Source organism: Telopea speciosissima, chromosome 11 (genome assembly GCF_018873765.1).
Source record: "Telopea speciosissima isolate NSW1024214 ecotype Mountain lineage chromosome 11, Tspe_v1, whole genome shotgun sequence".
NCBI classification, from domain to species: domain Eukaryota; kingdom Viridiplantae; phylum Streptophyta; class Magnoliopsida; order Proteales; family Proteaceae; genus Telopea; species Telopea speciosissima.
In genome coordinates, this window is record NC_057926.1 from 45,831,177 (window position 1) to 45,852,655 (window position 21,479).

Genomic DNA, 21,479 nt, shown 5'->3' on the forward strand with positions numbered 1-21,479 from the left:
TACATTCAAAACCCGAGGCATTAATCTGGTTGTTTTAAACTTTAACTGCTCTTGGATGGTGATAATTTTTATTTTTTTGTTGGTAAAAGGTTGACTGGGTGGCTGCCCACCTAAGCTTGTCTCAAGGATCATCTAATGTGCCACATGGAAGGATAATGTGTCAATCTTGACAGTTGGATATATTAGGAATGTTTGGATCATCCATATATGGAATTTCAGTTTATAATTCAATCAGTTACCCTCCAATGTAATGGCATATGAAATTTCAGTTAATAATTCAATCATTTACTCTCCAATGTAATGGCATACCCTCCCTTATATGTCCATGCACCCTTTTGGTAGTTCTAGATTTTTCAATGTTTTGTATTTCCACTTGGCAAATTTCATTTGGGCTGAAAATTGATATGTGAGCCAGGGGCCTTGGGGTCTACCTTTCTACCAAATTTCAGCTTGACCTGACATGCCATATGGCAGAAGTAGGTGACCCACTCATCTAACTTTCCCCTTTTATGTTTAGAATACTTTACTTGATAATCTATGAGTTATGAGGACATATTGGTGGACTGTAATTAATCAAGGCTAGGTTTGGACATTTACGAATGTACCAGTTCTTTTTATTTCTACTATGCTATGTGAAAATCGTAGTAGGTTGAATGCTGAAACACTTGTGGAGGCATTTTGACAATTTGGCTTTGTGTGGTTGATCAGGAATTGAGGGCTAATAATAAGTAGGCTGTGTGCCCCACAGGTTGGGGAAAGTGAGGAATGATAAAGAGAAATGAAGTTTTCCCTGCTATGTTCGGTTGCTGTCTTGATTGGGTGTAAATTGGTGAGGGAAAATAATGTCACATTATCTCCCAAAAAGGTGTCGGCCCAATGGCTTTCCACACTATACCTCAAATCCAATCAATTTTGGTTTTATTTTGTTACATTTTGAGCTGGGAAAAGCATAGGGGAAGCAGGGAAAGTGTGGATTTCGAGATTTTTTTTACCATGTCTCCAAACAGAATAATTTTTACTATTCATGTGGAAATTCTCAGGCATCCCCTGACTTTATTACGACTCCCTACTTCTCCACTAAGCAGACATTTTGGGAATAATGGATATTCTGAACTTAGGAGGATTTGTTTGCTCTTTGGGGCTTGGGCCTCAAGAAAGGGGCTTATCATAGATGATTTAACCATAGATATTTAAGATGAGGTTCCTTGGTGTATGCTTTTTGTTGATGATATTGTTTTGGTGGATGAGACAAAAGTTGAGATTAACGTCAAGTTGGAGTTATAGAGATCAATATTGGAATCAAAAGGTTTTAAGATAAGTAGAACAAAAGCGGAGTATATGGTGTGTAAATTTAGTTACACTAGGATGGATAATGAGGTGGTGAAAATTGATGGGATGGAGATTCTGCAAAGTGATTGTTTTAGGTTTCTGGGCTCAATCAGAAATAAAGAAGATGATATAGAGGATGAGGTTTCATAGATAATTAAAATAGGATGGATGAAGTGGAAATGTGCGTCTGGAGTGTTGTGTGATCGACGTATTCCTTGGTACAACGGTAAGGTTGCTCCATTGTGACTAAGGTCACGGGTTCGAGTCTGGAAACAGCCTCTTTGCGAAAGCAGGGGTAAGACTGCATACATTATGACCCTCCCCAGACCTCGCAGTGGCGGGAGCCTCTTGCACTAGGTACACGGTACAGCCTTTTTAATCATACGACTGGCTATGATGTATGGTGCGGTGTTGGACAGTTAAGAAGCATCATGTATATAAACTCATTGTGGCGGAGATGAGGATGTTGAGATGGATGTGTTGCAAAACTAGGAAGGATAAAGTGAGGAATGATCATATTAGAACTGATTTGGGAGTAGCTCCGATATATGATAAGCTACAAGAAAGTCGTTTGAGGTGGCATGACCATATTCAACTGAGGACTTTGGATGCTCTAATACGAAGGAGTGATTTGATTTAGATTGAAGGAACTAAAATAGCCATGGGCAGACCTAAATGACCCTAGGAGAAGTGGTGAGGAAAGACATGCGTAGCTTAGTATGAACTTGAATAGAGCTGATTGGAGGGCAAGAATCCATGTAGCCGACCCCATTTAGTTGGGATAAGCCTGAGTTGTTGTTGTTCAAACATTTGGGTCTGTTAGTGTATTGTTTTCTTTTCTTTCCTTTAAAAAAAAATTCATTTTTTATTTTTCTTTTTTAATTGTAATTTTTTCTTAACCAGATAGTTGTCAATATGAGCTTGCGGTCCTAGTTACCTGATTCTGTGGTCTGTTTGGTTTTGGGGTTTGTGGTTCAAATTTGTTTTTCTTGTGGAACCCAGTTCACTAAGGTTGCATTTCTCTATGTCAGTCTTTGGGTTGTCCTTGACAAGAAGTTTTTGTTACATTTTCTGTTTTAATTTTTAATACTTCATAGACTTCGTAGTTGTCTGAAATGAGCTGGGCTTTGAGTTATCTGGTTCAGTGTTTTGCTGTTCAAATTTGTTGTTTTCATGGAACCTTGTTCACCTGAGTTGTGCTTCTATAAGTTGGCCTATAGGTTGTTTTTGGCAAGAAATCCTGTATTGCACTAGATTTTTTTTTTGTAAAAAAAGCTAAGAAAGTTCAACTAGAAAATTTTAAGCTTCATAGTTGTCTGAAATAACAATTCCAACATAGTCCATCACTCACAGCAATTTCTTTGCCATCCCTTGGAGCCTTCATTAAAAAAGGGCGTACCCAGTGCACGAGGCTCCCGCCACTGTGGGTTCTGGGGAGGGTCATAATGTACGCAGCCTTACCCCTGCTTTCACAGAGAGGCTATTTCCAGACTTGAACCCGTGGCCACTTGGTCACAATGGACCAACCTTACCGTTGCACCAAGGCCCGCCCTCTCCCTTGGAGCCTTCATTATAAAGACTACATTTGAACTAGGGAAATCCAGTTGGAATAGCTCAAAACAGGATCACAAAACAGAGAATATCAACCAGAAATGGAGAAATCTCAGCAGTTACGGTTACACAGTTCAGATTAGGCTTCAATATCAGTCAAAGGTTTTTGTCCTATTCACAGACCAGGTGTGAAGAATTGTGTCAGAATCTGATGCTAGATTGTGAAATCAAGGACAATCCTTCTGCAAGTAGGAAAACTTGAAACAAGAACAGAACTGCTGTAATTTGATTCTTAGAAATCTTTAGAGCTATTTGAATGCAGGATAGCAGATCGAAACAGGTCTTAACATGTAGTAGCAGAACCTGAACTGAGACAGCACATAATTGAGAAAATTTGGTAGAATTAGTATGGCTGCAGGATAAGGAAGCATTTAGATCAGAGTTCAGAAGTTCAGAGATCAATAACAGGAATTAACATTTTGAATTGGAAGCAAACAGCACTGAAATATGGAGATATCAGTTACAGAATCAGAATAGTAAGCATAAATATCACCAGTAACAGCATAGGAACACACCTGACCTCAGTTTCTGACAGAGAGATATAGAGAAAAAGATAGAAAGATATTAAACCTCAGGCTAGTAATCCATCAAAGCTTACAAAGATAATTCACTCTTTCACTAAGGAATCCACCTTAGTCTTCACATGGAATCCACCAGGTAAACATTGCTGAATCCTCAACACAAAATTCATAAATCTGAAAGTTTATTTCTTCAAACCGATTGGTTGTCCTGTAAGCGTTACATATATTTATGGCTACACCAGAAGCCTGCTATTGGCTTAGGAGAGATAAGGGTATCTTAAGATAAATGCTTACATCATCCAACCAATAGGAAATAAAAGCTCCAGCATCCAACCAATATGAAAGCTCAAATCTAATCTAATACATTAACAGCCAATAATAAAAACCGGAACCAACTCAGACTAGAATAAAATAATCCCAATCCAAGATAGGCTTTACAATAAAAGAAGTTAGAAAACAAACTTTCTAGAAAAAGCCCACAACTTGGTCTGCTATCAAGATAAGATTCCTGTTGTGATCTGGACTCTTATCTCAAAAGCAGAAGCTGAGAATGAACAGTAACCACAAGTTGTCATGAGTCATGACTGATAAGTGACTGCCAAGTTAGCAGTGACGGCTTCCTGTTCTCTGGTACTGCTTCTGGAACCTTCTTTTTGCTTCGCTTTGCCTTGCCCTAGAAATTGCAATCATACCTTGTCTACCTTATCCGGTACCCCGTCTATTTTTCACATAACTGGCGCGATCTTCCCTGTGCGCCCAACCAAAAATCCATTGCCTGAGCTGTGATGGGAGTGAAAATAGATCATGTCCCACCCTGAAGACTCTAAACATTTACTTGAGAATTAAGAAAGGATATCAAGTTGTTAGTTGAGGAAAATCCACAATTCGTAATAATGCACTAGGAAAAATTGGGAAGGTGAAGAAGCAGAGGGGGGTTGGATGAGCTTCTGCCATAAATCTGCAAATGATAATTTTCTTGGGGAGAGGGTGGAAATAATGAGAAACCTTCTTGTTAACTTTTATGGAAGCACCCTTTCAAAAATTTTGGCTTGCATCCTAGTTCAAGTAGGATTCTTTTAATAAGTAGGTTTGGTAGTTCTATAATAAATATATAGCTTTGATATGTATTCCATTACATCCATTCTGTATAACAATTACAGAGGAATGTTAGATGGAGATTATTTAAATTTTGCTTTAACAGGTTGTGTAATTGCTAATCATCTCTCTTTCTGCCATTGAATTTTAACTTATTATGACATTCTTCAAATTCTTTTCCTTTCCTTACAGGGAAGAAGCTAAAGAAATACGATTACAAGCTCTGCCAAGGGTTAAGTTACTTGCTTCTGAGGATGTCCCAGATCATATTAAGAGGTTAGAACAACTTGTCATTCGCATGGAAGAAAGCTTTAGACTGTACCCATTCCTTTGTTTATCCCTTTTGTGCCTGTATGCTTGTCAACTGTTTTGGCTGAGAAAAGGTAAGTTGTCATTAATAAAGTAAAAGATCTGTACAATTGGTATATCTTTAAGGTCATGAGTTTGTACACATGTTCACAAAAATACAGAAGAAATGTAGCAGCGTTCTCATAAATAATTGCTTGTGCATGCTCATATGATAAAATAATATTGGGTGCCCCGCAGAACCCATAGGCCTTACCTTGATCCATTCTTAAACATCTTGTTTTTACTTTCTTTCCAAACCCCCTAGATAGCATAGGGACTTGAGTCCTTCAGTATTTCCTCTCTGGAGTAAAGTGAGAGGAGGCATGCCATGAAGTTAAAATTCACTTATACATGTGATGCTGGCAGCGTAATTCTATTTTCAAAGCCTCAATGGGTCATATGAATTTGATTTTGGGTTAATTGTTGTAGAAGGATGTTTTTAATGGGCCAATATCTGGGGTAATGTTTAGGTGTACAAAATTAGATTCTAGATTCTAATTTCTATTTGTTTCTATTTTCCCTTTTTTTTCCAGAAGTTTTGGGTTAGATCTTGTCTATAGTTGCTATTTTGGTTTGTTTTGGTTTTTGTTAGAGGGCTTCGAATCTGGTCCTAGAAACTATTGAAAGTTTCTAAATTCGGGTATGCTAGTAATAGAAGGTTAAGAAGGGTGTGTTCAGTCTATAAATAAGGGGTCACGTGAGCTTTGTGATGCATGGATTCTTGAGTTAGTTAATGAAGAGCTTAATGGTTTGCTGGCATATCGATTGGTGTCTTGTGTGTTTGTGGTTGAAGTTCCAGGGTCACCACCTGTTTGAATAGCAATCATACTCTGGTGTTACTTTCCCTCAATTCTGGTTCTATTTCTGCTTATCCCACTGTTTTGATCCCTGCTACACTGCTGCGCTCTTTTGAGTTCTCATTCAAATTAGAATTGTCACACCACTTGCATCTCAGGAGATTTCTGAGGTATTTGGTGAGGCAGTTGGACCCATAAAGGGGGCAACTCGACCTAGGTTTGGAGGCCATCTAATTCTCTAGCAAGTAATTAATATTCTCCCAAATCTGACCTTGCTGCCATATCGACCTGGGTTTTCTATTCAATGGCCTATTATGCCTGTTTTCCTCACCCAGAATTTAGCCCGAAATCCTTAATTTGGGTTATTTGGTTTCTTTGGCCGCCACTAACATGTTAGTTCAACCTGAGAAATTCCAAACAGACCCAAGAAATAACTCATACAAGACATTCAACATATTAAAAAGGGTATACCCAGTGCACGAGGCTCCCTCCACTGTGGGGTCTGGGGAGGGTCATAATGTACGTAGCCTTTCCCCTGCTTTCGCAGAGAGGCTGTTTACATTCTACATATTGCAGCTCGTAATTAGATCCTTTGCCCATTAACGTAAGTAAACTGTGGACAACTTTAATCTGTTTTTATTGCTTGGGAGTTGGGACGTTCAAGTTACAAAACGTTCCTTGGAGTTGCACCAATGCACATAAACGACTTAAAAATCTCAAAATATTCTTTTCAAACTCAACTGATTGTTTGGGAGGTGATATACAGATTTATATATATATATATTAGGCCCATTAAATTGGCCAATTACAAAATAAACCCATGGGATCAAAAGCCCAACACATATATAACCCAATCCAAAGCTTATTTTCAATAAAATAAGCCCCCTAAGTGACTTATTTACATCACACAGCCCATCACGTCAGGATAATCTCAGCTAAATGGGGTCGGCTACATGGATCGTTGCCCTCCAATTGGAGCTCTATCCGAGTTCATACTTGGGACAAGGCCTTGACTATGCATGTCCTGTCTCACTACTTCTATGGTCAGTTTAGGCCTGCCCCTAGCTCTTTTAGCTCCTTCAATCAGGATCAGATCACTCCTCTTTACTGAGGCGTCCCCATGCCTCCTCTGAACATTGCCATACCACCTTAGACGACTTTCTCGGAGCTTGTAATTGATCGGGGCAACTCCCAAATCATCTTTAATACGTTCATTCCTCACTTTATCCTTCCTAGTTTTGCCGCACATCCATCTTAACATCCTCATCTTTGCCACACATAGCTTATCTATACGATATTTCTTAATTGCCCAACATTCCGCCGCATACATCATAGCTGGTCGGACAACAGTCCTATAGAACTTTCCTTTAAGCGTTAAAGGGATACGTCGGTCACATAACACTGTGGTCCGTAGTTGTCACGACGGCATGGCGGTCCAAGGCAGTTGAGGCCTGTCTAAGCGCTTAGGCGGTAAACCGGCCGCCTAAGCGGTAAAGGCGGTCTAGTCACTCTAGTGTTAGTTTCCCCCCCCCCCAAACACTCAATAGTCAATACATATCATATCTTATATCATTAAAAATTAAATTTAAGCCACTACAAACTACAAAGTACAGAGAAGAAGAAGAAGGTAAGAACTAAGCAGCAGAATTGATTAATTGAAGCATCAAAGAGAGAGAAGCAGAAGGTAGCTGAGACTACGGCGTTAAAATAAAAAAAATAAGAGAAGCAGTCAGTAACAATGGGGTTAACATTAAAAAAAAAAAAAAAAAGAGAGAGAGAAGCGGTAGCAAGCAGACTAGAGCATCAAAATAAAATAAAAAACAGAGAAGCGGGGCTGTAACATGCGTTAACATAAAAAGTAAAAAAAAAAGAGAGAGAAAGAAGCAGTGCGTTAAAAAAAAAAAGCAGAGCAAACACTCAAACAGAGAAGAAGAGTAGGGAACTAGGGGCTTACCTTGCCGGAAGAGTCACGTTTTAGTTGGCGGAAGTGGAACCAGAAGAGTAGAGATGCTGTGTTGGGGGAAGCAGTAGCAGCCAGCGGTCGTTAAAATTAAAAAAAAAAAAAAGGGGAAAACAGAGTTACAGAGATTAGAGAAGTAGAAGAAGAAGAAGATTAGGGGAGTAGAGACTAGAGACTTACTGGAACTAGAAGAGAAGATGAGTCGAGTCTTTGTTGCGCTTGCCGGAACTGGAGGAGATGAAGACTCGAGTTGATGTTGCCGCTTGCCGGAACTGGAGGAGATGAAGACTCAAAGAGTTGCAGGAGACGAAGAGTTAAAGGAGACGAAGGCTTTAGAGTAAATTTAGGTTTTCACTTTTTCGTTTATACTTTTAGATAGATTTTTAACTTTTAAGTATTTAACATTTTAAAACTAAATAATCCAATGTAGCAGCGTACATTAGACTCTTTATACACAAACCAATAAAAAGCAAGCAAAAAGAATAAAAAAACAGAGCATGAAAAAATAAAAATAAAATAATCAGAGTCATGGATGGCGGTCGCTCAGCCCATATGGCGCACCGAGGCGTCGCTTTGACCGCCTTGGCGACGCCTATATGGTCAGAGCGACCGCCATCCATGACTCATGGAAAGCGTAGCACTGCCTAGCCCATAAAATACCGCCAGGACGCCTAAGCGCCGCCTAGGCGACGCCTTGACAACTATGCTGTGGTCGCACCTCTCCACTTCATCCATCCCACTTTAATTCCTTGTGAAACATCATCCTCTATGTCACCTTCTTTGTTTATGGTTGACCCCAAATATCTAAAATATTCACTTTGTGGTATCTCTCTCTCCTCAATTTTCACCACATCATTATCTGTCATAGTGTGACTAAAGTTACACATCACATACTCTGTTTTTGATCTATTAATCTTAAAGCCTCTTATTTCCAGGGTAGATCTCCATAGCTCTAGCTTAGTGTTAATCCTTGTTTTTGTCTCATCCACCAAAACGATATCGTCGGCGAAGAGCATACACCATGGGACCTTGTCTTGGATGCTCTTGGTTAAATCATCCATGATAAGCACAAACAAATAAGGGCTTAAGGCTGATCCCTGATGTAACCCAATCGTAATTGGGAATTCCTTGCCTTGACCTCCCACAGATCTCACACTAGTTACCATGCACGCGTATATATATTGATATATTGAAATCTCCAAATCAGACTCCCAAAAGGAAACATTCCTAAGCTAAGACAACTTGGATTCAACAACTTGGTAAACAAGACACAAATACTCCCTATAATAAACCTTCCGACCAACTTAGAAGACTCAATCGATAATAATTTCAGAACGGCATAAATACATCCCAACTTTCCTAAATACCCAGACTACCCTGCTAATGTAACCAGCCCCTAGTCAGCCTCCTACGCGTAGGCTTGGGCCTCCATATTAGATCACATCAACCTGGCCATGTGAAGGCTTCAGCTGCTGCATCATTGAGTCTATAGATATGGATGTTGTAATCCAATTTTTCAATGGTTAATGAATTGGAATGGTTTCTTTGGCCAAGAATGGTTCTCTGGTTATGATGTTTGATGTGTCAAACCTATTAGATTGTTTGAGGTGAACAGATTCTTCATTATTTATGGTGTTCTCTGTGGGAGCAGATAACAATTCAAGACTCTCCAATTAAGTTCTTCTAAGATGCTCTGATTTTGCAGCAGTTTTGGGAGTGAAAAGAATCTTGGGAGACATAATTGATTCCTATGGAGTCAGCTTGGGATTCGGAGGGTTGATCCCATACCTGAAAGCAACTCCAGCCGTATATTTTGAGGCTGAATGGTAGGAGACCCTTTGAGATCAAACTTGAAGTTCAGATCTGGGTTGAAAGTTGCCACCTGGTTCAATTTTGGGAAATTTTTCTTAATTTCAGAAAGTTCTTTTGGGGTTTTGTTTGCTGGTTCTTAGAGGTCTTGGAGTGAGAGAGTTATTCTGAAATTCTCAAGTTGTTTGGTGCCATATTGTTTGAGTTCTTACAACTTGAATCAGTCCCTGTACATCGTAAGGTTGAAAAACAACCTGTTTCAACCTTCATAAAATATTTTGCATCACTTGTCAACGTTTTGCATCCAACCAGATGGAGCCTTAATGGTTAGGATTTATATCAGTAGCAACTTTGCCTTATTGCTCTTGCAAGAGGAATTCTTGTAATGTTATACTGTCTGAATTGATAGTCACTGATTTAGGTCAGTGATTTGGTAGTCACCTAACTGTATTGTTTTTAGATTTAGCTTAACGATCTATTATGCTTATAGAACTCATTAGATTTCAGGTACACCTCCTCTTTTTTGTCTGGACACTAATTTTCCTGTTCTGTGGTTACTGTTAATCTGATAACTTGTAGCTTTCCACATCCAGGAAAACAGCTGTTTCATACAGAGAACTGGAGGCAAGGAAGAAGAGACTAAATGACCTAGAGAAACTGTATATGGACATGGAATTGAAAAAGGAACTGCAGGTTTGAACATATTTGATTTTTTCCTCTTTCTCCCTCTGTTTTTTAGGCATAATTGGTTTGTATATAAATCATCAATATACTGAAGCAGAAAAAGGGTCGGAAACGCAAGCTTCGTGAAGATGAGATTGTTTGCCCAACTTCCAAACCTGTATATAAATGGCGAAAGGAACGGAAGCGATAATGAAGTAAAGAGTTTTTTCGGTTCCTGCATCTCTCTGGCAACTTTTCATCTCCGTTGATCCAGTAGTTGAACTTGCTTTGGAGGGTATTTAGAAATAACTGTTCAGGGGGTTAGGTGGATGTCCTGGGATGAGGTCAAAACCAGTTTCCTGAAAAGGCCAAATTTCCCTTCTCTGGAAGCTGAATCATTTCTCCTGAGAAAGCTGGATGATAATGGAGAAACTATGAAGCAGTTGGTATTTCTGCAAAAAAATACATATTCTGGACCTTAGGAATAAACTGTTGGTGATCACTTTTCCAGCTCTGATTATTTCTTTTTGATATGTATGATTGTTAATAGATGATAATGCTCTGTTTTTGTCATAACTTAAATGCAGAAGCAGGTTTTTCCTTCAGCATTTATCTGGGGTAGAGTTGGGTGAGGGATTTAATTGTTAATTGATGTTTTGAACCTTAAAATAGAAAGAAAAAGAAGGATCATTTCAGAAAGGATCTTTTCTTGCATGTCTACTGTCCTGGAAAATTGACTATTTTTGGGGGTTTGAGACACTTCATTTCCTAAGCCCTCTTTAATGTTTTCTTGGACTGCAGAGTTCACCATTGAGTTTTGGGACTGTGCACCAATTTGTGGTGGGAACAGTGATATGCACAGTTGTTATGGTGTCTAGGCGACCCAAGGCGTGGGAGAGGGTCCAAAATCAACGTGCCTAAGGCGCCTTGACAACTATGGTGATATGTAATGGATATCTAGGAAATGGTTTGGTTTAGACAGTGTCAAAGTTCACAGTCAAATTTAATCATGTGGCTTCCAATGTATTTGCATTTAAACCTTGTATTTCATTTGTTTTCATTTCTTTTCACAAAATATCAGCCCTATTTAATCTTCCGTATTGCAAAATGCAAATATGGAAGGTTCTCTCAGTCACTGTGGAAGGGTATGGTAGTTCTCTTCCTATTTCTTATCCTCATAAAATTACCTTTCTACCTTCTCATATATAAAATCATTCCATTTCACCTCATTGTTATGCTCCCCTTTGCTGCGTGGTCAAAGAACCCTCTCCCAGATAAATATCACAACGTAAAAATGTAAAAAGACCCCCCCACCCCCAGTGTCAGTGTGCTATCACCCTTTTCATTTGAGTTTGTTTTTTTTGTTGTTGGAAAAACAACTATGTCGATTCTATCTCTCTCCTCCCCATATGAAAAGATACCTTTGCCTTTCTTTTAAAGAGAGAGAGAGACACATGGGAGTGCTAGGGTAGGTTACATTCCTGGACAGAAAACTGTTTTTCCTTTTTATATTATGTCCTCTTTCCTACCCTAATCATATAGGTTTTAACCCACATTGGTGTTGTGAAGAACCCTCTCCCATATCATAAATATAATAAAAAAAACTTGTCCGAGAGTGTAGGCCTTGTGCTTAGACACAAAATGGGGAAATATGACTACTCCGCACCCCATGAAAGGCAAAAATCCCGCTCTTGTAGGTGTTTTTGCGTGTTTCCATTGACATGCTCTCGGATAGAGAATGCATTCCCCATAAATATATACAAATGATAATGTAAATAAAAATTATTTAGTGTGGCATGGTTATGGACTTATGGTGTTTTATAACATCTTCACTTTTATCTACTCTCTCAAAATTTCTTAGATTGTTAGGGAGCTAAATCGTGATTTATTTCAGTGTTCTTAATGACTGCCTGGACAACAAAATTGTGCCTATACAATCTGAAATGCCAAACCTGAACGGTCTATATCACATGAAGGATTAAAGGGCCTTTGGAAACTGTTGATGGAGCAATGTGTTTTTTTTTTTTTTTAAATAATGGAACTAATGGAAGTGGATTTTTATAAAAATTGAGCGGTAAGTCAATCTCAGACATCATTGGTAACCTTGTTTTTAGCGTTGTAATTCACCATATTTGGTGAAAAAGGGATAACAGAAGATGGACTTCCATGTCGCGTACTATAGAACAAATCGATGAGTTTATTTCTTTTGAGATCAAACATAGGCCTCTTCCAATTCGTTCTGGGAGCCTAGACATAATAAGAAATAGATATCTTGCTGTTAAGTGGGATCTTTCTATTATTTCTCCCCCAATTCTGATTTTTTGATGTATCATCATTTCATTTATTGTTTTTTACCACCCTTTGATTTTTGATGTATCATCGTTTAATTAGTTGTTTATAGGGAAATTTATCCTCTCAAGTCAATGCACCACACTTAAGAATCCAACCATCCACCCAAAACTTGAAAGGATAAAATGACGCCACTACCCATGTTTGGACGGTTGGATTCTTAAGTATGGTGTATCAGGCAGTGCACCACACTTGAGAGGATGAAATCCTTTATCTGTGTCTTAGCATAGGAGTCACGTGACTAAGACTAAGAATTGTTTGTTTTTATCCCCCCCTTTTTTATATCTATTTTCTTTTTCTTCGATAGGACAAAAAAGAAAAAAATGGTTTTTTTTTTGGGGAGGGGGGTGCGGATCCTTATCCTCTCCAATCACCCATCCAATGGCTGGAAGTACTTAGATAAGCATCCCAACACCTGCCAATACATGGGGATGCGTGTCAAAGTCCTCCCGCGATTGGAGATGAGCTAGAGTTAGAGAGATCTTTTTCTGGAGGAGCATGATGTAGGCGCCCAAACAAAAGAAGGGGTGAAATGACTGCTTCACCCCCATAAAATGCCAAAAAGATTTTGTCCAGCACCTTACCCTGGCTGCTTGTGTAGTGCCGGACTTGGTGAGGCATGAAAAGACCGCCTCACCCCTGCCGAATCCCGTAAAATGTGAAATGACCGAAGTAGTCAGATCCTCGTGGCCACTGAGCCATTGGGGGATAGGCATGACAGACAGGGGGTAACTGGGTATTATCATGCTCATGCTCCCACAGTCCGAGAGGAGGAGGAAGGCCAACGCTTAACGTACTCAACGACCACAGGAGCAGCAGTTGCGTCTCTAATGGCTTCGGACTCTGTTTGAATTGGAGTTTGTAATTCAAAATGGAGCTGCTCCAGGTTCAGTTCCCTGATGCCGCTAAATCTAAACTGTGCTTTTCCCCGTCGTCTTCAGCTTCTCTTACGTTCGGTTCTCGCGTTGTACTTCCCTGGAAACCAGCGGACAGAGCAAAACAGTCCTCTTCTTTTCCCTTCTTCGTGAAGTCGGAGAAAAGGAGCATTGAGACATCGAAAGGGCTTCGGAGAGTGGCGAAGAAAGATCTTTCACGGATTCTTCGGACTGAGGCTGCTACTAAAGGTATTGAGAAGAAAGCCTATTCCGCCAAATCAAATAGCCTTTGGCCCAAAGCGGTTTTGGAAGCTTTAGACGAATCAATACGTAACAGCCTCTGGGAATCTGCTCTCAAGGTTTTTCTCCTTTTCCTCTTTTTTCTTCTCCCATATTTCAGTCATACTGATTTTTGAATTAAAGACGGTCTCTTGGGAGTTTGATTTATTGCTCCATGAAACGGAGTTGATTTAAATTCGAATTTTTAGGACTGAAGAATTATCTTTTGATGAGGGAAATGTTTCATGATTCTGGCTAGTTCAAGTGGAAGTGTCAATGACCTTTGCTGTAAATTAAAATCTTTACTTGTCCTTTTTTCTCTATGTTATTTGAAGAATGCCAATGCTTGAAATGATATTCGAATCCAAGATTTGGTGTAAATGTTTTGCTTGAAATCTACCATGTATGCTAAATTGTTTCAGCGCTAGCTGTGTTTTACGTGACCGAAGCTCGTCCCATTGTCCTAGGCTCCTAATTTCTATATTAACTATACAGCATTCTGCATTGGAACCTTGATTGAAATTACAAGATTTCATGATGTTTCAAATGCTTTCTGAAATGGAGATTTTTTTCACTCATAGATATTTGGACTTCTTCGTAAGCAACACTGGTACCAACCAAGATGCCAAACATACACCAAGCTCTTAATGATGCTTGCAAAGTGCAGGCAACCTAAGCAGGCAAGTTTTCTATTTGAGGTTATGCTATCTGAAGGGCTCAAACCTACTATTGATGTTTACACTTCACTTGTGAATGCTTATGGCCTCAGTGGTCTTTTAGATGAGGCATTCCATACGGTGGACCATATGAAGTCCGTGTCGGACTGTAGACCAGATGTAGTCACGTATTCAATCCTCATCAACTGTTGCGCTAAATTCCATCGTTTTGATCTGATTGATCCAGTGCTCACAGAAATGTCATATTTAGGAATCCAGTGTAGCACTGTTACATACAACACCATCATTGATGGGTATGGGAAAGCTGAGATGTTTGAAAAGATGGAGAAATCATTAATGGACATGATTGAGAGTGGTCAATGCCTGCCTGATGTTTTCACACTGAATTCTATCATCTGGGCTTATGGAAATGCTGGACAGATTGAAAATATGGAGAAGTGGTATGATGAGTTCCAGCACATGGGGATTAGATCAGACATAAGAACATTTAATACACTAATGAGATCATATGGAAAAGTGGGCATGTTCGAGAAAATGGTTTCTGTGTTTGAGTTTATGGAGAAAAGGTTCTTCTCTCCAACCATCATTACCTTCAATATAATTATTGAGATGTTTGGGAGAAAAGGAAATATAAAAGTGATGGAGTACTTTTTCCAAATAATGAAGAACCGGGGCATAAAGCCTAATTCTATTACTTACTGTTCTCTTGTTAGCGGATACAGTAAAGCTGGACTTTTGGACAAGGTTGATTCTATCTTGAGGCAAGTATATAATTCTGACATAGTTCCAGACACTCCTTTTTTCAATTGTGTCATCAGCACATTTGGCCAGGCTGGTAATGTTAAGCGGATGGAAGAGATGTTCTTGATAATGAAGGAGAGGAAATGCATGCCTGATAAGATAACCTTTGCCACTATGATCCAGGCCTATAAGGTACAGGGGAATTTGGAGGCTGTGCGTGAGTTTGAGATGGAGAAATTTAACGAGGAAAAAAATTCAGGTATCAATTTGACTCTTCCTATCTTATGTGGTCATGACTTTAGGACTCCTCTCTCCATCATATCTTCTTATCCTTTCTAATTAGCATTTCTGATTCTTATTTCAGTTTCATGTATCTTTGCATCTGCATCTAAGCTTAATTATGGTTTGATTAGTTTCTCAATTGTCATAAGCATTAAGTTGGAAACAAAAATCCTCCTCTCTCCCTTTTATTGAGAATTGCTAGTTTCAGTCAATGACATTGTACTGTTTAATGCCTTGATACACATTCTTGTCTTACTCAGGTACCTGATTAGTGATGATTATATGGTATGGAAGTTGAGAATAGTGTAGCAGAAACTTTCTGAAATAAAATGATAGGGTAAGGGATTGCCACACTGCTCGTGTGGAATGGAATCTCCCATTCCAAGCGAATGGAAGCACGGGAGGGGGCGTTGCACGGTTCATATATAGCGGGCCCACATGCCAGAGAGAGAGAGCTTGAGAGGGTGTATGACACTGGCAGTGTGGCTATCATTTTCCTGAAGTGATATTAGACTTTGGTCAGAACTGGGGAAACTGCAACTACTGGCTTTCTGAATGGTATTGCTTGCAGTAAGGAGAATCACTTTTTCTTTCAAGTAAAACTTACATTTAGTTTTGTCAAGTACTTTCTACACATTATTTTGTGGTCCTTGAAAGGAAGAATCTCACAAGTAAGCCTAAATGCAGAAATTCTTTTGATCATTTATGATTTCAAATCATCCATTCTGTTTGTGCCAAAGATGAGACAAATTACAGTGTTAAATAAAATCAAAATGTTCTTTTGGAATTTTTCTTGGAGAAACATGTCACTTGTTCCCCCCCCCCCCTTGATGTTAGACTGATGATTGTGGAGGAGTACAGTTGGTTTTTAATATTATAGCATTTGGGTTCTTGTGAAAGTTACCTAAAAAAAGCTAGCTAAAAATAAAAGAAGCAATCAACTTGCTGGTGAAAAAGAAAAACTCATCTTCTTTGGAAGCCGGAGTGTGGGAGAGATTGGAAGAATAGGGCCTTATTCGATATGGGTCCCAGACTCTTTTTGGCTCCCACCAGCCCAGATGGTCTCTTGGTGTCCGAAGCACTAAGGGCATGCTGCTTAGATACTTCTCCTCTTTATTTGGTGGTTCAATTGATTTTTCTTCTATTTTCAGTTTTATGGGTGGTGATATTTTTATGGAACTACATTAGTTTGTTGGATGTGGACCAGGTTTGAATGGTTTTGATTTGCTTTAGTGGGTTTTAATTGTTCTATGGGTGTTCAGTTACAGTTAAAAGCTTCTCATTTTAGTTTTAACAGTGGAAGTGGGCAGTAGCAATTTTGAGCCCCATGTCATGGAACAGGCTAGATGACCATATGAAATACATGCATATAATGGCTTATTTGCCTTAGTTTTGTGAATGAATACAGACAGTTAGGCTCTCCAGTTCCCTCCCTATGTTTCTTTATTAATCTACTGTCATCCTATAACTTTCTGATGCAGTTAAAAACGTAGGGTTAGATAGGAATTTATCTCTTTTGGTTATTTTTGTAAGTTTCTTTTATCCTTTGATATAATCGTAGGAGATTGGTTGTGGAGTTTGATTCAAACTTATTTTGAATTAATTTTTTTTCGAGACTCTGTCATTAGCTGCCAAGAGTTGTGAATGCACAAGTCTATCTCATCTTCTTTGATATCCTCGTTTCAGGTGTGATCCAGACCTATTCCCACCATTATTCTTTCTCACTTAAGATTCTGTTATGCAAATCTCTTTCTTCCTCTTTATTTTCTTTCCAGTTTGAATTATTTCGTTTTATTGGCTGCTGACTGTTTTACGTTGGTTTGGAAACTAATAAGAATTGATAGAACTCTTTGGTTTCAATTCCGTTTCAAAAGAAATTTTGGGATTTGAATCCATACCTGAGTTTTATTACTAAAATCATATCCGAAGTCTGAGTCAGTTACTGGTCTAACTTCAGACGTTTGGGAGTTGGGAACTTCACCCTAAAATCTCATCACAATTGAATTTTGATTTGGGCGTTCTCATCTGAAACATCCAAAACAGAGTCTATTATTCCGCTTTATTGAGAAGAATAAGAAGCCAACTTCTTCTATTTAAAATTAAGACCTCCTATTGATTATTGTCAAAAAAGCTCTTCTATCGATATTTTGATTCTGTTTTCGTCCCCATCAATTTGTACTTCCAAAAAAACCCTTTGTCAAAAAAGCTCTTCTATCGATATTTTTACCTTTCCATCTCAAGGTCCTCATCCCCTTCCAATAGTGTCTTAAATCGTTGCCAGAAATTACAGAATTGCCACTAGTCTTTTATACTTGGAATTTATCACTTTGGGGTGACCAAAGCGATCTACATCAGGGTTATTGTACCCAGGATCATCACTTTCTTAGTATTCCTTCTATTGCATAATGACTATCTTCTTTGAAAATTCCAAATTTTAAGAATGGTTAATGCATTAAAGTCCCACTTACATTCCAATGCTGCCCTCTACTTATTTTTTGTTGTAGAGATTTCTTTTCCGCTTAACAACAACAATGACAACATAGCCTTATCCCAACTAAATGGGGTCGGCTACATTGATCCTTGCTCTCTAATCAGCTCTATTCGAAGTCATACATAATACAAGTCCTAAGCTATGCATGTCTTTCCTCATCACCTCTCCTATGGTTAGTTTAGGCCTGCCCCTAGCTCTTTTAGTTCCTTCAATACGAATCAAATCACTCCTCTGTACTGGAGCATCCCAAGGCCTCCGTTGTACATCAAAGTAGCATGCATCTTAGCAGAAATTCAAACAATTGTGATTTTTATCCCTTTTTCTAACAGAATTATCTATGTACTTTTCATGCACCTGAAATGTGAAACATGCTTGGTTTACTTTCAAAGAAGAGGAGAAATATAAAATTTGAACACCCGGATTTATTTCAGAACTGTTTCAGTGTGGAACTTATGCTGAAACATGGAATATCTGACACTAGTAATATCCATTTTTGAAGAATGGGAGCAACTTAGGTTTCTTCTTCAAATTAGGTTTGCAAGCCAGGTAGTCAGCTTGGTTGTGTACGGTTAGGGTCCAACTGAAACTCAACTCTTTGTAAATGAGTAACTTCAGTGAAACCATTAGTTAAATGTAGTCCAACTGAAACTCAACTCAATTCTTGGCAGTTTGGATTCTCTTGAAACCAAAGAAACAGTGTATAGATGGAAATTTAGCTGCCTATCTTTGTAGATATTTCATGATTATGTACATGGAATCCTGAAGTGTTCCTGCAGGTTGGAACATTGCTCCTGGCCCTATGGTATTTTGGGGAAGATTTGACAGTTTATGTTGCAGGTCACTGCTAGCAGGAACATCTGGGAAGAGCAAAATAACAGGATCTACTACAGTGATGCAATTTAGGACCAGAATGGTTTTGGAATACTTGATTTCACATTTACAGTCGAAGAAGGCTGCAATGTAGTAAACCATATGGGTACACAAGGAAGCTAGGTATACTTGTAACTTAATGCTTTTAAGACTTGTGGCTGCATCCACCATCGCTTCGTTCCCTTGAAGGCCCTAATCTGGCAATGGGCTCACAGTTAGGTACAATTTGGAATTTGTCTGGATTTGGTTTACCTGGACTAGTGGGTGAGCCTTGGCACAACGGTTAAGCTGTGCTATTGCAACCTGTTTGGTTGTTGCGGGTTCAAAACTTTGAAACAGCCTCTCTTGCAAAGCAGGGGGTAAGGCTGCGTACATTTGCCCCTCCCAGACCCTGCAGTAGCGGGAGCCTCGTGCACTGGAATGCTCTCTTTGTGTGGTTTTATGTCAGATTAGGATTGGGTCGCAAAATGTTATAGGCTAGCAATTAGAAAAAGATTTTAGATTTAAGTTATATATTTTACATTAAGAGCAATTAGTGGCTCCAGTGCTGTCACTTTCAATGCCACCTTTGCCTTTGCTGCCCATTTTACGAACCTCCGTCTTGCCCCACAGCCACAGGTGCTCTTTCTGATTGCTTTGTATTACTGATTTCATGTATTGTTCAATTGAGCACAGTTTGAAACTAACAACTTTGAATCTTTGAATCTCTTCGAGAAAATTGTTTAGACATTATAGACCCCTCCCTGTCCTCCATTGCAGTCAAATTATGCTTTTACATATCACTTTCTATTATGTTCTAATTATGCTTCTAACTTTTACTTTTCTGCTCTTGTGATGTTCTGCTTAATTATATTCTTTCTGTCTAATGGCAGTCCTTTTGCATTCTATTTTTTTTTTTGTCTTTTTAAGTTATTTGCCAATCAAATAAGCATTATATACTGTACTCAGAAGGTAACCTATTCACACTTAGTCGTCAAGTACCGGTTAATCTTTTGTGTTTCCCTCTTCTCTATTATTTGTGTCATCAAATGATGTAGTATGGTCGACTCATATTCAGTCTGAACAAAGCTTCAGGTTATAAGTTTCAGAGAACTTGTTTGTGACTCTGCAGGTTGTATTTAATTCTGGACCACGAGTGCTAACCTCTCTTGCTAATGCTTATTCAAATCACAACAAGCGTAATGAAATTGATGCAGTATGGTATATCACAACTGAAACTTATCAATCCAGTACAGCTAGGGCTAGGTGATATATGTTTCCAAAGAAAAACCAAGTGCCTAGACTGCTGAATAATTGAATAGCGAAGAATAAGCTGCCAAAAGAGGTAATGACATACCCCTTACATAATCTGATTAACTTCTTCTACTAAAACATTGCATACAAGCTAATGTATTTCTTTCTTTTTTTGAGATGAATACATACATGCTAATGAATTTTCTCAACATAAAAAGAATATTGTCATTGCCTGTACACTTGACTTTAGTTATGTGAGAAATTATGAATGCATTTTTTTTAAAAAAATTCATAGTCCATCCATATATAATATTTGCAAATAGCCCAAGTATTATTACTTATGAGAAGTCAAGAAATTATCAAAAGGAGAAAAATATGATGCCACTGCTCAAGAGAGAAAAAATGAAATGAGAAGATGATGAAAAATAAAAGAATGAATGAAAACAATTTCTGTTTTCAAGTTTTGGTTGTTTCAAAATGAACATCATCCCTGATTCCCTTCTTTACCCAACTCTCAAATATCTCAAAACAGTGAAAAACAGAAACAAATCAGTGTTATCTCTTTTAGGGAATCCTAAGCTGGGATTTGGAAAATGTGCAGGTTTCAAGCATTATACACATATATGAGAAATAATTTATTTAGAGTATTGATGGAAAATTGTGTCTTTTTTTATTTATTATGAAGATCATATCCTACTTGGAATTAAATACCAAAAATGAGTGTCTTGATCCTTCTCCCCACTGCGAAGTCGTGGTTGGGACTTGGGAGTTTCTTTTATTTCAATTACATGATTCGCTAATTAGTTCAGATCATATTACCATAGAGTATATAGACACTCAGCTAAGGCCTGATGATTATACATGCCGTTAGGAATCCTTGAAAGAATAATGATGATTTCTGACGTGGCCAGGGGGGAAAGCAACAGTTTAATCACCCTTAACAAATAGCATTATGTTTGTTAGATCATAACATAACTAGAAGATCAGTCTACATTTATTCAAACTCAAGTACTTGTGCTATGCTTTTTCCTTCTTCCTTCTCTTCTGGTACTAAAGGTGGAATCCTCGTATTTCAATGTACAGAGTACTTTTGTTATGTTAAAATTTCGAATCATGTATGTACTAGAATGAAATTTTTTTTTGTACTTTCTATATGCATATTAATAGAGGGTTTTAAAATTTTTTTGTTACTCTTCTGACCATTCAAAATCTTCCAAATTTTAGACAGCCTTGAATTGGTTGTTCTCTTGTGTGGCCATGCATAAACTCTTTCTATTTCTGTATTTGATTGGATATGTATCGTCTACAGGTTCAAAAGCTAAGAATGGCAGTTCAGGTATTTCAGCCACACAGGAAACGTCCAAACATGTTATACCTCTCCTTTCAGTGGCCTCCTCCATGGCCAAAAAGCATATTACTCATTCATGCTGGAGGTGATCAAGTTATCAAGTCTTAAGACATTGGGCATATCGGTGTATTGGAATTGCAGTTATGGAGACAAGAAACGATACGAATCACCATGGGGACAAAAAGAAGTGGGGGGGGGGGG

General features: G+C 38.5%; 2 protein-coding genes across 5 annotated transcripts in view; both read left to right on the forward strand.

Annotated features, from left to right (window-relative positions):
• The window catches only part of LOC122645707 (probable U3 small nucleolar RNA-associated protein 11), a 37,007-nt gene extending 26,301 nt beyond the window's left edge, over window positions 1–10,706 (forward strand). For both annotated transcript variants that reach the window (XM_043839045.1, XM_043839044.1), the window contains 3 exons: window positions 4,749–4,832; window positions 10,064–10,163; window positions 10,252–10,706. In XM_043839045.1, the coding sequence (XP_043694980.1) occupies window positions 4,749–4,832; window positions 10,064–10,163; window positions 10,252–10,344 (277 nt within the window). In that variant the 3' untranslated portion in view covers window positions 10,345–10,706. The remainder of the gene's footprint in view (window positions 1–4,748; window positions 4,833–10,063; window positions 10,164–10,251) is intronic.
• Window positions 10,707–13,280: 2,574 nt separating this feature from the next.
• On the forward strand, window positions 13,281–21,453 carry LOC122645702 (pentatricopeptide repeat-containing protein At3g53170). Of its 3 annotated transcripts, none has more exons than XM_043839033.1 (3): window positions 13,281–13,716; window positions 14,218–15,313; window positions 21,240–21,453. In XM_043839033.1, the coding sequence occupies exons 1-3, from the start codon at window positions 13,354–13,356 to the stop codon at window positions 21,365–21,367; spliced, it is 1,587 nt and encodes a 528-aa protein (XP_043694968.1). In that variant the 5' UTR covers window positions 13,281–13,353; the 3' UTR covers window positions 21,368–21,453. The 3 variants fall into 3 exon arrangements, with proteins under 3 accessions (XP_043694968.1, XP_043694969.1, XP_043694970.1); XM_043839034.1 differs by lacking the exon at window positions 21,240–21,453 and adding an exon at window positions 15,591–15,713 and having other exon boundaries at window positions 14,218–15,306; XM_043839035.1 differs by lacking the exon at window positions 21,240–21,453 and adding an exon at window positions 15,597–15,712.
• The last annotated feature ends 26 nt before the right edge of the window (window positions 21,454–21,479 follow it).